Raw genomic sequence first — 13,837 nt, forward strand, 5'->3', positions numbered from 1 at the left:
AGATTGAACAAGCTAGGACTGTATTCTTTAGAGTATAGGAGACGGAGGGGAGATGTTATAGAAGTGTGTAAGATCATGAGAGGCATGGATAGGGTCAATATTCTCTTCTTTTTCCCTCTGTTGGGGGATTGAGGACTAGAGGGCATCAGTTTAAGATTAGAGGGAAAAGAATAAAAGGGAACTTGAGGGGCAACTTTTCTTTTCCCCTACACAGAAGGTGGTGCACATATGGACTGAGCGACCAGCGGAAGTGGTTGAGGTGGGTAAATTAACAACACTTGAAAAACCATTCAGACAAATACATATATATAGGAAAGGATTAAAAGGATATGGGCCAAGTGCAGGGAAATGGGTCTAGCATGGGTGGACATCAGTTTAAGATTAGAGGGAAAAGAATAAAAGGGAACTTGAGGGGCAACCTTTCTTTTCCAAGGTGTGTTGGCTGTAACGTTATTACATTGCCATGTTGAATAACGGCTGTTTCTAATTGTGGAGTTGCACAAGAACACGACCATTATAGAAGAACTACCTGTATATGCACTGTGCCCATTTCAACACAACATAACAGCTGACAGTGTTCTCAGTTTCATTTCTCAGGACAATGTCTTGACCAGTGTCCATCTGCATAGTTTAAATTTTAACCAAAGTTCGGCAATTAACTATGAGTTATCATCAACTGCTGCAATCTCCATAGCAATGCCTCTACCAATCAGCTCTTTGCCCTCATACAAAACAAATATTGTTTTCCCTTTAGTTTAGTTTTTTTTTGCGAATTGACCTGAAGGCAGGCAAAACATTTTGACAAAATGTCCCTTTTATCAAGTATTCAAGTTTGCACTATGAAAATGTTACGTTTTACTGAACTGCATTATATTTACAAAAGGTAGAAAGGTGACATAGTGTGGTATACAACCACTAATAACAAACAATACAAGTGGCTACTATACTTACCTTATTTGGACACTGTACTCTCTTATAAGTTTTCATTTCATCCTTCCACTTGCGGAGCACTTCATTACTAAATGTAGGTAAGCCTGGCCGAGTGTACTTTAGCTGAAGAAGAAAAAAAAAATCGCTATTTAACATATTATCAAATATAGGATTTTGATCTGACAGATTACGAATTGTTTTAGAAAAATCTTTTGTTAAAAAGACTGCTTCCTGAAGATAAGAAGCCACTGGTTAGCATATACAATTCCACCGCACAGAGAATTCAATTCAGTTTAACTTGATTTGATCAATGTATCCTTTCATGCTAAGTACAGCCCCTTGTTGAAGTTTGTTTGGACAGTCTAAAGTTAGGGAACATACCCATTTAGATATTGTCTTGCATTGGTTCAGAGGGACAATGCCCCAATCCATTTTAATCTCTAATTCCAACCTCAACAGTGCCCTATCTTGAAGGTTTTCCTTAAAATTACTTTGCCAGGTTGTCCTCGACTGGCCCAGTTTCTTTCCCCATTGGACAGTGTCCCACAAGAAATGTGCATCCTCCAAGCCTCAGTTGTCTCTCCATCATAATGGCCTGTATATGCCTCTAATCAGTCGCCTTCTTCATTGTGATGCTGTCTCTTCAAAGTGGTGTACAGAATCTTAAACAAGCAACACTGGTGAAAGAGAGCCTTCTGATATGACATCCTTATGGTTCTCTTTTATAACTTGCATAGATTGCAGGTGGTACGTGTAGAGTCGAAGCTTCTTGGCTATGTTGATTGATTTTTAATTTGTCACATGAAACACAATATTTCTTTACTAATTTTTCTATGTACATCAATCAATATATCATTGTCCCTGGAGCTGTTACTTCGCAAGTGGGGCAAGTGATCAATGCCCTTGTTTTTTTTTAAACTGAGTCTTGTTGGGTCCAGCCATCCTTGCTTTGTCGCAATGACTTGTATCAGCAGACCAACCTGGTGCTACTTCTGTCAAGACTGATGGTCATGTATTGGAGCACAACGTTATCTGTGAAATTGAGCTCTGTCGACCAGTGGTATTATCACGTGATGTCAAAGTCTGTACCCAGCAGCACCTTCAAGAAGAAATCAATCACCAAGAGGAGAAGGAATGGAAATGGAATGCAGTCTTGGCGTACTCATCTCAAGATGCTGGAGCAGCCGAAGGTGCCTACACTGATCTTTATGTAGCATCTGGAGTTACTATATGAGGCCCTGTTGATGTTAAAATCCTGCTCTGTGATGTCTTGAGTAACTGCTGTGGATTCTATTTAAAAACCTTTTAAAAATCAATTAAGTTAGTAAATTGCTTTTATGTGCCAAGATTTGCTCAATGATGTTCTTCACATAAAAAATATTTGATTGCTTGAATGTTTGGCCACTTCAGAAACCTGTTTGTTTCTAACTTAGTATACTATGTACTTTTGCTTTTAATCCACAGAGAAGCAGTGCAAAAGCCAGTCCCAAGCCTACTTTAAAGATGATGAAGACTGGGTATGTGGCTAACACCCTAACCCTGCAAAATTGATCATAGCTACAGGAACAACAAGTAGCCATCATATTGATAAAACAGTTAAGAGAAGATGACATATTCAATGACACATACATAGGTATGCTTGGTCATTCTTTTTATATTATGTCAATTACCTAGCTTGACATATGTCTTTGCAATAATTATATGTTTTTTTCTTTCAGTCTGGTACTATCTTTAGCGCCTCTCATTAATCACGGATAATGGGTCTATTCCTTTGCATTTTTCTTATCTGTTGCAATAGAACATAAAATATTACAGTGCAGTAATGTAATGGCCCTTCATCCCTCAATGTTCCATCGACCTGTGAAACCAATCTGAAGCCCATCTAACGTATACTATTCCTTTATCATCCATATGTTTATCCAATGACCATTTAAATGCCCTTAAAGTTGGTGAGTCTAACATTGTTGTAGGCAGGGCATTTCACATCCTTACTACTCTGAGTAAAGAACCTATCTCTGACATCTATCCTGTATCTATTACCCCTCAATTTAAACCGATGTCCCCTAGTGCTAGCCATCAGCATCCAAGGAAAAAAACTCTCCCTGTCCACCCTATCTTGACCATCATGAATATCTAAGTCACTTCTCCAGCTTCTTCGCGAACGAAAAGAGCCTCAAATCCCTCAGCCTTTCCTCAGAAGACCTTCCCTCCATCCCAGGCAACATCCTGGTAAATCTCCTCTGCACCCTTTCCAATGCTTCCACATCTTTCCTATGATGAGGCGACCAAAATTGTACTCCAAATGTGGCCGCACCCAGAGTTTTGTACAGATCTCATGGCTCCGGAACACAATCCCTCTATCAACAAAAGCTAACACACCATACACCTTCTTAAAAACCCTATGAATGTGGATGGCAACTTTCAGGGATAAAAGTACATGGACACCAAGATCTCTCTGCTCATCCACACTACCAAGAATCTTACCATTAGCCCAGTACTCTGTGTTCCTGTTACGACTTCCAAAGTGAATCACCTCACACTTTTCCGCATTATACTCCACTTGCCACCTCTCAGCCCAGCTCTGCAATTTATCCACATCCCTATGTAGCCTGCAACATCCTTCCGCACTGTCCACAACTCCACTGACCTTCGTGTCATCTGCAAATTTACTAACCCACCCTTCTACGCCCTCATCCAGGTCCTTTATGAAAATGACGAACAGCAGTGTCGCCAAAACAGATCCTTGCACATACAACAGTAGCAACTGAACAGCAGGATGTTCAGGACGTTTCCCATCAACCACTACCCTCTGTCTTCTTTCAGCTAGCCAATTTCTGATTCAAATCGCTAAGTCACCCTCAATCCCATGCCTCTGTATTTTGTGCAATAGCCAAACATGGGGAACCTTACTGAAATCTATATACATACATCAACCGCTTTACCCTCATCCAACTGACTGGTCACCTTCTCAAAGAACTCAGTAAGGTTTGTGAGGCATTACTTATCTTTCATAAAACTGTGCTGATGATCCCTAATCAAATTATTCCTTTCTAGATGATTATAAATCCTCTCTCTTATAATCATTTCCAACACTTTACCCATAACTGAAGTAAGACTCACTTGTCTCTTAATACCAGCATTGTCTCTACTCTACTTCTTGAACAAGGGGACATTTGCTATCCTCCAGTCTCAGGCACTATTCCTGTAAACAATGACGACATAAAGATCAAAGCCAAAAGCTCTGCAATCTCCTCCCTGGCTTCCCAGAGAATCCTTGGATAAATCCCATCCGGCCCAGGGGACTTATCTATTTTCACACCCTCCAGAATTGCTAACACGTCCTCCTTATGAACCTCAATCCCATCTAGTCTAATAGCCTGTATCTCAGTATTCTCCTCAACAACGCTATCTTTTTCCTGTGTAAACACTAACAAAAAATATTCATTTAGCGCTTCTCCTATCTCCTTGGATTCCACACACAACTTCCCAACACTATACTTTACAGGCCCTAATCTTACTCTAGTCATTTTTTTATTCCTGACATAACTATAGAAAGCTTTAGGGTTTTCCTGGATCCTACTGCCGAAGACTTCTCATGTCCCCTCCTGGATCTTCTTAGCTCTCTTTAGGCCCTTCCTGGCTAATTTGTAACTCTCAAGTGCCCTAACTGAGCCTTTATGTTTCATCCTTGAGTGGGAGCAGCGGCCGAGGAAAAACGAACCCGGGAGACTACAGCTAAGGTAAGACAGTTTGTTTCAAAATTACTTACCTGTAGCGGGCAGCGGTTTTTTTTTCTCTCTCTCTTCACAAAAAGAGCGGGAGCAGCAGAGGAAGTGACGGTAAACAGAGGGGCAGCCGGGAAGGAGAACGGTGAGTATAAATACTCCCCCTTTAATCACCAACGGTCATTTGAGTGGGAGCAGCGGCCGAGGAAAAACGAACCCGGGAGACTACAGCTAAGGTAAGACAGTTTGTTTCAAAATTACTTACCTGTAGCGGGCAGCGGAAGTGAGGTTGGAGCGCATAGCTGGGCGGGAAGGTAAGTGACTAGTATTTGAGTGGGTGTGGCTGCAAGGATGGTGTAGGAGGGAGGGCTTCAGATATTTGGACAATTGGACTGCATTCTGGGGAAGGTGGGTCCTGTATAAACAGGACGGGTTGCACCTGAACCAGAAGGGCACCAATATCCTGGGGGGTAGGTTTGCTAGCACTCTTCGGGAGGGTTTAAACTAATTTGGCAGGGGGATGGGATCCGGACTTGTAGTCCACCAAGTAAGCTAGCTGTGTGTCAGGATGTCCAAGACTGTAGGGAGGCTGTGGAGAAGGTAGCACTGACAGGGACTACTTGCGGACACAGAGATGGGCTCAAGTGCGTATACTTCAATGCAAGGAGTATCAAAAATAAGGTGGGTGAACTTAAGGCGTGGATCGGTACCTGGGACTACGATGTTGTGGCCATCACGGAAACATGGATAGATGAGGGACAGGAATGGCTGTTGGAGGTTCCTGGTTACAGATGTTTCAGTAAGATTAGGGAGGGTGGTAAAAAAGGAGGGGGGGTGGCATTGCTAATTAGAAATGGTATAACGGCTGCAGAAAGGAAGTTTGAGGGGGATCTGCCTCTGGAGGTAGTATGGGCTGAAGTCAGAAATAGGAAAGGTGCAGTCACCTTGTTGGGTGTTTATTATAGGCCCCCCAATAGCAGCAGAGATGTGGAGAAACAGATTGGGAAACAAATTTTGGAAAGGTGCAGAAGCCACAGGGTCGTAGTCATGGGCGACTTCAACTTCCCAAATATTGATTGGAAGCTCTTTAGATCAAGTAGATTGGATGGGGCGGTGTTTGTGCAGTGTGTCCAGGAAGCTTTTCTAACGCAGTATGTAGATTGTCCAACCAGAGGGGAGGCCATATTGGATTTGGTACTCGGTAACGAACCGGGACAAGTGGTGGGCTTGTTAGTGGGTGAACATTTTGGTGATGGCGACCACAATTCTGTGACTTTCACCTTGGTTATGGAGAGAGATAGGTGCGCACAACAAGGAAGTTTTTACAATTGGGGGAAGGGAAATTACGATGCTGTAAGACAGGATTTGAGGAGCATACGTTGGGAGCATAGGCTGTCAGGGAAGGATGTGGTGGAAATGTGGGACTTTTTCAAGGAGCAGATACGACGTGTCCTTGATATGTATGTACCGATCAGGCAGGAAAGAAATGGTCGTGTGAGGGAGCCTTGGTTGACGAGGGAGGTTGAATGTCTAGTAAAGAGGAAGAAGGAGGCTTACATAAGGTTGAGGAAACAAGGTTCAGACAGAGCAGTGGAGGGATACAGGATAGCCAGAAGGGACCTGAAGAAAGGGATTAGGAGAGCTAAGAGAGGGCATGAAAAATCCTTGGCGGATAGGATCAAGGATAACCCCAAGGCATTCTATGCGTATGTGAGAAACCTGAGAATGACGAGAACGAGGGTAGGTCCGATCAAGGACAGTAGTGGGAGACTGTGTATTGAGTCGGAAGAGATAGGAGAGGTCTTGAACAAGTACTTCTCTTCAGTATTTACGAACGAGAGGGACCGTATTGTTGAAGAGGAGAGTGTGAAACGGACTGATAAGCTAGAAGAGATACCTGTTAGGAAGGAAGATGTGTTGGACATTTTGAACAACTTGAGGATAGACAAGTCCCCCGGGCCTGACGGGATATATCCTAGGATTATGTGGGAAGCAAGAGAGGAAATTGCAGTACCGTTGGCAATGATCTTCTCGTCTTCACTGGCAACTGGGGTGGTACCAGGGGACTGGAGAGTAGCGAATGTTGTGCCCCTGTTCAAAAAAGGGAATAGGGATAACCCCGGGAATTACAGGCCAGTTAGTCTTACTTCTGTGGCAGGCAAAGTAATGGAAAGGGTACTGAGGGATAGGATTTACGAGTATCTGGAAAGACACTGCTTGATTAGGGACAGCCAGCACGGATTTGTGAAGGGTAGGTCTTGCCTTACAAGTCTTATTGAATTCTTCGAGGAGGTGACCAAGCATGTGGATGAGGGTAGAGCAGTGGATGTAGTGTACATGGATTTTAGTAAGGCATTTGATAAGGTTCCCCATGGTAGGCTTATGCGGAAAGTCAGGAGGCATGGGATAGAGGGAAATTTGGCCAATTGGATAGAAAACTGGCTAACCGGTCGAAGTCAGAGAGTGGTGGTAGATGGTAAATATTCAGCATGGAGTCCAGTTACAAGTGGAGTTCCGCAGGGATCAGTTCTGGGTCCTCTGCTGTTTGTAATTTTTATTAATGACTTAGAGGAGGGAGTCGAAGGGTGGGTCAGTAAATTTGTAGATGATACAAAGATAGGTGGAGTTGTGGACAGTGAGGAGGGCTGTTGTCGGCTGCAGAGGGACTTAGATAGGATGCAGAGCTGGGCTGAGGAGTGGCAGATGGAGTTCAACCCTGCCAAGTGTGAGGTTGTCCATTTTGGAAGAACAAATAAGAATGCGGAATACAGGGTTAATGGTAGGGTTCTTGGTCAGGTGGAGGAACAGAGGGATCTTGGGGTCTATGTACATAGATCTTTGAAGGTTGCCACTCAGGTGGATAGAGTTTGTAAGAAGGCCTATGGAGTATTATCGTTCATTAGCAGAGGGATTGAATTCAAGAGTCGTGAGGTGATGTTGCAGCTGTACAGGACTTTGGTTAGGCCACATTTGGAGTACTGTGTGCAGTTCTGGTCGCCTCACTTTAGGAAAGATGTGGAAGCTTTGGAGAGGGTGCAGAGAAGATTTACCAGGATGTTGCCTGGAATGGAGAGTAGGTCGTACGAGGATAGGTTGAGAGTTCTCGGCCTTTTCTCGTTGGAACGGCGAAGGATGAGGGGTGACTTGATAGAGGTTTATAAGATGATCAGAGGAATAGATAGAGTAGACAGTCAGAAACTTTTTCCCCGGGTACAACAGAGTGTTACAAGGGGACATAAATTTAAGGTGAAGGGTGGAAGGTATAGGGGAGATGTCAGGGGTGGGTTCTTTACCCAGAGAGTGGTGGGGGCATGGAATGCGCTGCCCGAGGGAGTGGTAGAGTCAGATTCATTGGCGACCTTTAAGTGGCATTTGGATAGGTACATGGATGGGTGCTTAATCTAGGATAGAAGTGCGGTACAACATCGTGGGCCGAAGGGCCTGTTCTGTGCTGTATTGTTCTATGTTCTATGTTCTATGTTCTATGTTCTATCCTCACATAAGCTTCCTTCTTCCACTTGACAAGAGATTCAACGTTGATTTTGCTGCTCGTTGGATGCTGCCTGAACTGCTGTGCTCTTCCAGCACCACTAATCCAGTAAGAGATTCAACTTCTTTAGTGAAGCACACCTCCCTCACTCGACCACTTCCTTTCTGCCTGACAGGTACATACATATCAAGGATATGCAGTAGCTGTTCCTTGAACAAGCTCCACCTTTCATTTGTGCCCATCCCTACAGTTTCCTTCCCCATCCTGTGCATCCAAAATCTTGCCTGATCACATCATAAAATTGTCTTTCCCCCAGCTATAACTCTTATCCTGCAGTATATACCTATCTCTTTCCATTGCTCAAGAAAACATAACTGATTTGTGGTGACTATCTACCTGCAAGTGCTCACCTACCTCCAAATCTAAAAGCTGGCCTGGTTCATTACCCAGTACCAAATCTAATGTTGCCTCACCTCTTGTTGGCCTATCTACATACTGTGTCAGGAAACCATCCTGCACACATTCGACAAAAACTCACCCATTTAAAGTACTCAATATAGCATTCCCAATGTATTTATTCTGTGTATTCTGAAATATCCTTCAGTATTTGCTGCAACATAGTGATTGGCCTATCATTTAATTTAACTTTCAATTAATTTTAGTGAGCTCTATTTTCATGACTTCATTTCCTTTACATAGATAATCTTGGACTCATTCCTGTTTCCCTCAAATTGAATGCAAAATTCAATTATACTATGGTCCCTGCTACCCGGAGGCACCTTCACAATGAGATCATTAATTAGTTACATTTTGTTGCACAATACCAGGTCTTGAATAAACTGCTCTCTGCTTGGCTTCAGTACATGCCATTCTAGAAATCAATCCTGGCAACATTCTGTGAACTCCTCATCTGGCTCCAATTGCCTATTTGACTTTGTTCCTTTGCACAAATTAAAACGTCCCTTGACTATTACCACGCATCTGACAAGCTCTCAGTATTTTTTCCTTTATGCTGCACCCTACCCTGTGGATACTGTTAGGGGACCAGGACATCACTCACACAAGTTACTTCTTGCCTTTATAATTTCTCATTTCTATATTCTTTGTAAATTTTAGTCATTTTTTTGGTTGTTCTGCCATAATCTGTCTATCATTTCCCTTATTAATACTTTTCTTCATGTCCTTGACTCTTCTCTTCAGTTTGTTGCAGCTTTCCAATTTGATCTGTTGCACCCACTATTTTAGTTTAAGATTCTCTCTACTTCCTAGTTATGCAGTCAACTAGAACACAGCTCCAATATGGTTCAGATTCAATTTGCACATGGCTTATGCAGTTATAAGCAGTAATGACCTTTGAGGTTCTGCTTCTTAATATGGCACCTAGATTTTCATATGGACTATGCAGAACCTCCTTTGTCTGCATACGTTTACTGGTAGCTACATGGCTCGCAATGGGCAAATCCTCCTCTCCCACTGCAGATTCCTCCTGAATTTTATCTCATCCAGTCAAGGTCAAATAATCTCACACCTATTGGGCAATTGCAGAGGCAGAGCTTCCTCACTAATACTATTAGCTCACTTTCAAGTACAATGTAAACTTCTATTACATTATGGTCACTCATACTTAAAAACCTCATCTACAACAAGATTAATTAGCCCTTTCTAAATATCAAATCAAAAATACCTGTTCTCTATTACGGTCTCCTCGAAAACTTGCCCCAATGCCTCAGAAATCTACAATTCTTCAGCCACATGTTCAATTAATCAAATTTTCTATTCCTATGCTTACTAGCATACGGCATTTCCTGATTACTATGCAACGTTTCTCTCACCTTGTCGTCATCTGGTACCAGGTCCCGTTGGATCTTCCTCCGAGGCCATTCTCGAGCAAGTTCATCTGCAACTATCTCGTGCAGGTGGTAAACTGCCAGTTTGGCAGAGCTTCTCCGCACTCTTCCACTGGATGTTCTCTCCACATCTGGTTCACTTTCTTTTTCAGCAGCTTCATCATCTGTAGTTTCCGGTGACTGGTCAAATGCATAGAATTGGTTGACCAAACACTTTGGGTATGAAATCTTGATACCTGATTAAATATGCACTTTATACAGAAGTCAAAAGTCACAACAATTGTACTCTGAATAGCCGCTAGCATCTAGGCTGACCCCTCTGCTAGGTAGGTAACAATGTGACTTGGTTTCAGTAACCCTGTACCTTACAAGGAGTTTGAAGAGACAGTCTCGATTAAAGTTCAGCATTTGCCCCTTCAGTCAGTCAAGCTAAGACTAGAAACATTCTGTGCTCTTGCACTGTGTCAACAATGTCCCAGTGATGAGTTTTATTACAGATCCATTTCATAAAGTTTTACAAATGTGAAGTGAAATAGGCAGAAAGGGTAAAAAGAACTCAATGTGCACTATCAGTTAATACACTACTGAAATAAAGCCAGCTATTTAAACATCTTTTGCATAGTGAGTGATTAGGGGCTGCAATGCATTGCCTGAGTTAGTGGAGATAGTTTCAATTGAGATATTCAAAAGGGAACTAGAGGAATTTCTTTAGAAAAGGGAAGAATATATAGGATTAGAGCATTAAGGCAAGAGAATGGCATTACCTGAGATATTCATTTGGACAGCTAGCACAGACATTAATGGGCCCAATGGCTTCATCAGGTGTTACAATTCTAAAATTCCATGACATATGAACATACCGGGGCATGCTCTGATTTCAAGTGATAATCCAGGCCTGCCTTTGACTTGTACAGCTTTCCACAGTGTTGGCATTTATACAATTGTTTTATTAGCTCAGATTCTTCCTTGCCACACTTCTTCAGGTGATAAAGGTAACCCATTATACTAGTGAAGCTGGCACCACAGTCCTGAACAAAGATCAGAAAGATACACAGTTAGCAATTTAACAGAACACAATACATAGAAAAAGCAGTGTGACTGTGTGAAGAAACATGTCAGAGGAGACTGAGAAACAGCTCAGCCACAGTTCTCCCAAAGTAATTTCTGATGCACTCAATACATCAAAAGAACAAATTACATAATGGAATTTTTTTGTTAAGACTTCACCATGTTGCATTTATCAAATTCAAAATTAAATTTCATGAGCATAGCACAAATGGATTCTTTTTAAAAACTGAAAACCAGAAATAAAGGAGGGAAGAAGAATAAATAAATTAGACGATGTGCCATCCTGTCAAGTGACATCTACTAACCAGTTACAGAGCTGAAATTGCAGACCATCAGCTCAGAACTGACCAAGGAACATGCATTTGCACACGGATCCTTACAATCCTCTATTTTCTGATTTCACTGTAAAAGGAAGTGATGCTGGGGGCTTAGATACACAAACAGATTATGTGGTCACTACTTCTCATAAACACTAAACATGGCAGCCTCAAACTAGAGGTCAGTCAACAACATACCAATACACAACAAGATTGATCATTCCTCTTCAAGTAATAAATTTAATATATCATAGGGAAAGTGAATTTTTAAAAATTGTTCAAGTACTCAAGTATAAAGATATACGCTCTTGTATAAAATAAGACCACAGCAAAATTGAACCCTATCTCAATATTTCTCATGTACTTTAGAAATAAATCAGTTTAAGCACTTAAGTTATACAGTGGAATGTAAGTTTATTTTTTTTAAACAAAGCAGGCGGCAGTTGTAACTGTATTCAATATTTTCTGCACTTACCCGGAGACACTTCAGTCTGCCCATTCTCCTCAACACCTTCCGAAGTCTGTCTCTCTCACACTGTTCATCAATTACATCCCCATCTTTTAAAATTGGCTGAGAAAGACAAAAATCAAAAATTACAATGCCTGAATAACACCAGTGTGTACTTTGTCAACATTAAACAAATAATACTTGGTCAAGTGCTGGATATCATATGGTTCCTTTTCTCAATCCAGAAAACAGATTTAAATAAATTGTACCCGATTTAGAATTAGTAATCTGAAAAACTTGAATTCAAACAGAAGTTTTCCATTTTCTGTTAGCTGTAAGACTGTAGAAATAATTTTGAGCAAACTCAACCAAATTCCTAGAGAACCCATAAGACTACTCAAAATTTGGCAAACTTGGGATGACTAGAAACAGAAATGTCACACTGTGCATAAGGTTTTGAGTCAAGGGATATAGTGCTGAAGAAGAGCACAAAAGGCTTTTGACTGAATCTGAAACTGCCTTCTGGAAGTATGAGCTTCGAATGCATGCCAGAGACTAAAGACTGGAAAAAAATGATCTATTCCTCACAGCTAATGACCCATACACTGGTTCATATACTCTATATGCTGCCTTTGAAAAAGTCATCAGAATTATTTGAATTTTCCCACTCATATTATATGTAAACAATTTCGATAAGAACATTAAAAAATTGACAAAATAATGACAGGAACAACATTACCATAAAAATGCTCATACCATCGACACATGTTCTTTATGTATAAATGCCAAGTGTCAAACTAAATGATCTGTAATGGGTACAAGTTTTCACACAAACAGGTGAACTACTTTCACCTGGGCAAAGTTCAGGAGTTCTCAAACCTAATAGACAGAACACCATTGTTCATTTTACATGAAAAGAATGTTAAATAAGCTTAGGACCAGTACATATCATTTGATCAAGACTCAGAATAGGCATGCTACTTAGTATTTTACTGAGTTTGCTTTCCAGAAAGCACACCTCTGTATCTCAAACACAACCCAAGAACACAGGTTTAATTCAGGAATATATGAGTAAAACAATGTTTGAACTCAGTCATGAGTTATGATAGCAAAAAACAACCAAGGGTTTACTTAGATTACCATGTTGTTATGGTCTGCCATTACATGATACTTGAGCCCAGCTAGAGACTTTAACTGTTTTCCACAGTGTTGGCAAATGAAGGGTTCCTAAAAGAAAAAGCACAACTTTTAAATGTCAAAATCCTTTTTTGTGAGCTTAATCTATTATAAAGAATCTAAATATGATAGGTCAACTTGAAACAAAGAAATGCTAATTGCATTTTAAGTTTTCCCTTTAAAAGTCTGTTACACAATCATGAACTACAAAACTTTCAAATGTTAAGTCAATAATGTAATAGTTTCAAACAGAATAAGCGTGTATTGCTAAAGTACCCAGAATTCAAAACTTAAGTTTTTCTACACCAAGGAGCCACTAGTCAATCATCCATACCACATTTCCTGCTGTTCATTTGGTTACACGACTGACATCATTAGTGTCAGTTTGACAGTTGTCTGGTTCCTGCATGGTGTGCAGCAGCAGAAAATGGTGGATAGTGATAATATTGTATTTCCAAAGGACTGTAGAGAAGATTTGTGTCAACTATGACTTAGTAGCAGCATTCTCACATTGCATGCTAAGTTTTGCGTTCAACCTCACTCCTACGATATCAGCCCAATACTCAAGTTGACACTTCAGTCCAGTACTGATGGAATGCTGTTATTTAAACAACAAAGACTCATATTTAAGTGCATTTAACATATGTGTTTCAGAAGAGGAATAACAAATCAGAATAGTATACAGAGATACATGGAGATTAGCTCAGATGACCAAAGGTTTTGTCAAAGATATGAGAATACAAAACAGAGAAATGAGAGGTGTAATGAGATAATTCTGCTGCTCAAGACTTAAGTAACTGAAGACTTAGCCAAACATGGTGAACCTTTTAAACAGA

The 13,837-nt window shown here is 41.0% G+C and overlaps 1 protein-coding gene and 1 long non-coding RNA gene across 7 annotated transcripts in view; one reads left to right on the forward strand and one right to left on the reverse strand.

Annotated features, from left to right (window-relative positions):
- The window catches only part of LOC140463601 (uncharacterized), a 48,189-nt gene that overhangs the window by 23,507 nt on the left and 10,845 nt on the right, over positions 1 to 13,837 (forward strand). Inside the window, exon 2 of the long non-coding RNA XR_011954702.1 lies at positions 2,395 to 2,563. This is a non-coding gene — a long non-coding RNA (uncharacterized lncRNA). The remainder of the gene's footprint in view (positions 1 to 2,394; positions 2,564 to 13,837) is intronic.
- The window catches only part of znf512 (zinc finger protein 512), a 67,172-nt gene that overhangs the window by 11,121 nt on the left and 42,214 nt on the right, over positions 1 to 13,837 (reverse strand). For all 6 annotated transcript variants that reach the window (XM_072557771.1, XM_072557808.1, XM_072557797.1 and 3 more), the window contains 5 exons: positions 12,966 to 13,052; positions 11,853 to 11,948; positions 10,853 to 11,020; positions 9,978 to 10,172; positions 952 to 1,053 (listed from right to left, as the gene is read on the reverse strand). In XM_072557771.1, coding sequence (XP_072413872.1) covers positions 952 to 1,053; positions 9,978 to 10,172; positions 10,853 to 11,020; positions 11,853 to 11,948; positions 12,966 to 13,052 — 648 coding nt within the window. The remainder of the gene's footprint in view (positions 1 to 951; positions 1,054 to 9,977; positions 10,173 to 10,852; positions 11,021 to 11,852; positions 11,949 to 12,965; positions 13,053 to 13,837) is intronic.

Source organism: Chiloscyllium punctatum, chromosome 3 (genome assembly GCF_047496795.1).
Source record: "Chiloscyllium punctatum isolate Juve2018m chromosome 3, sChiPun1.3, whole genome shotgun sequence".
NCBI lineage: Eukaryota > Metazoa > Chordata > Chondrichthyes > Orectolobiformes > Hemiscylliidae > Chiloscyllium > Chiloscyllium punctatum.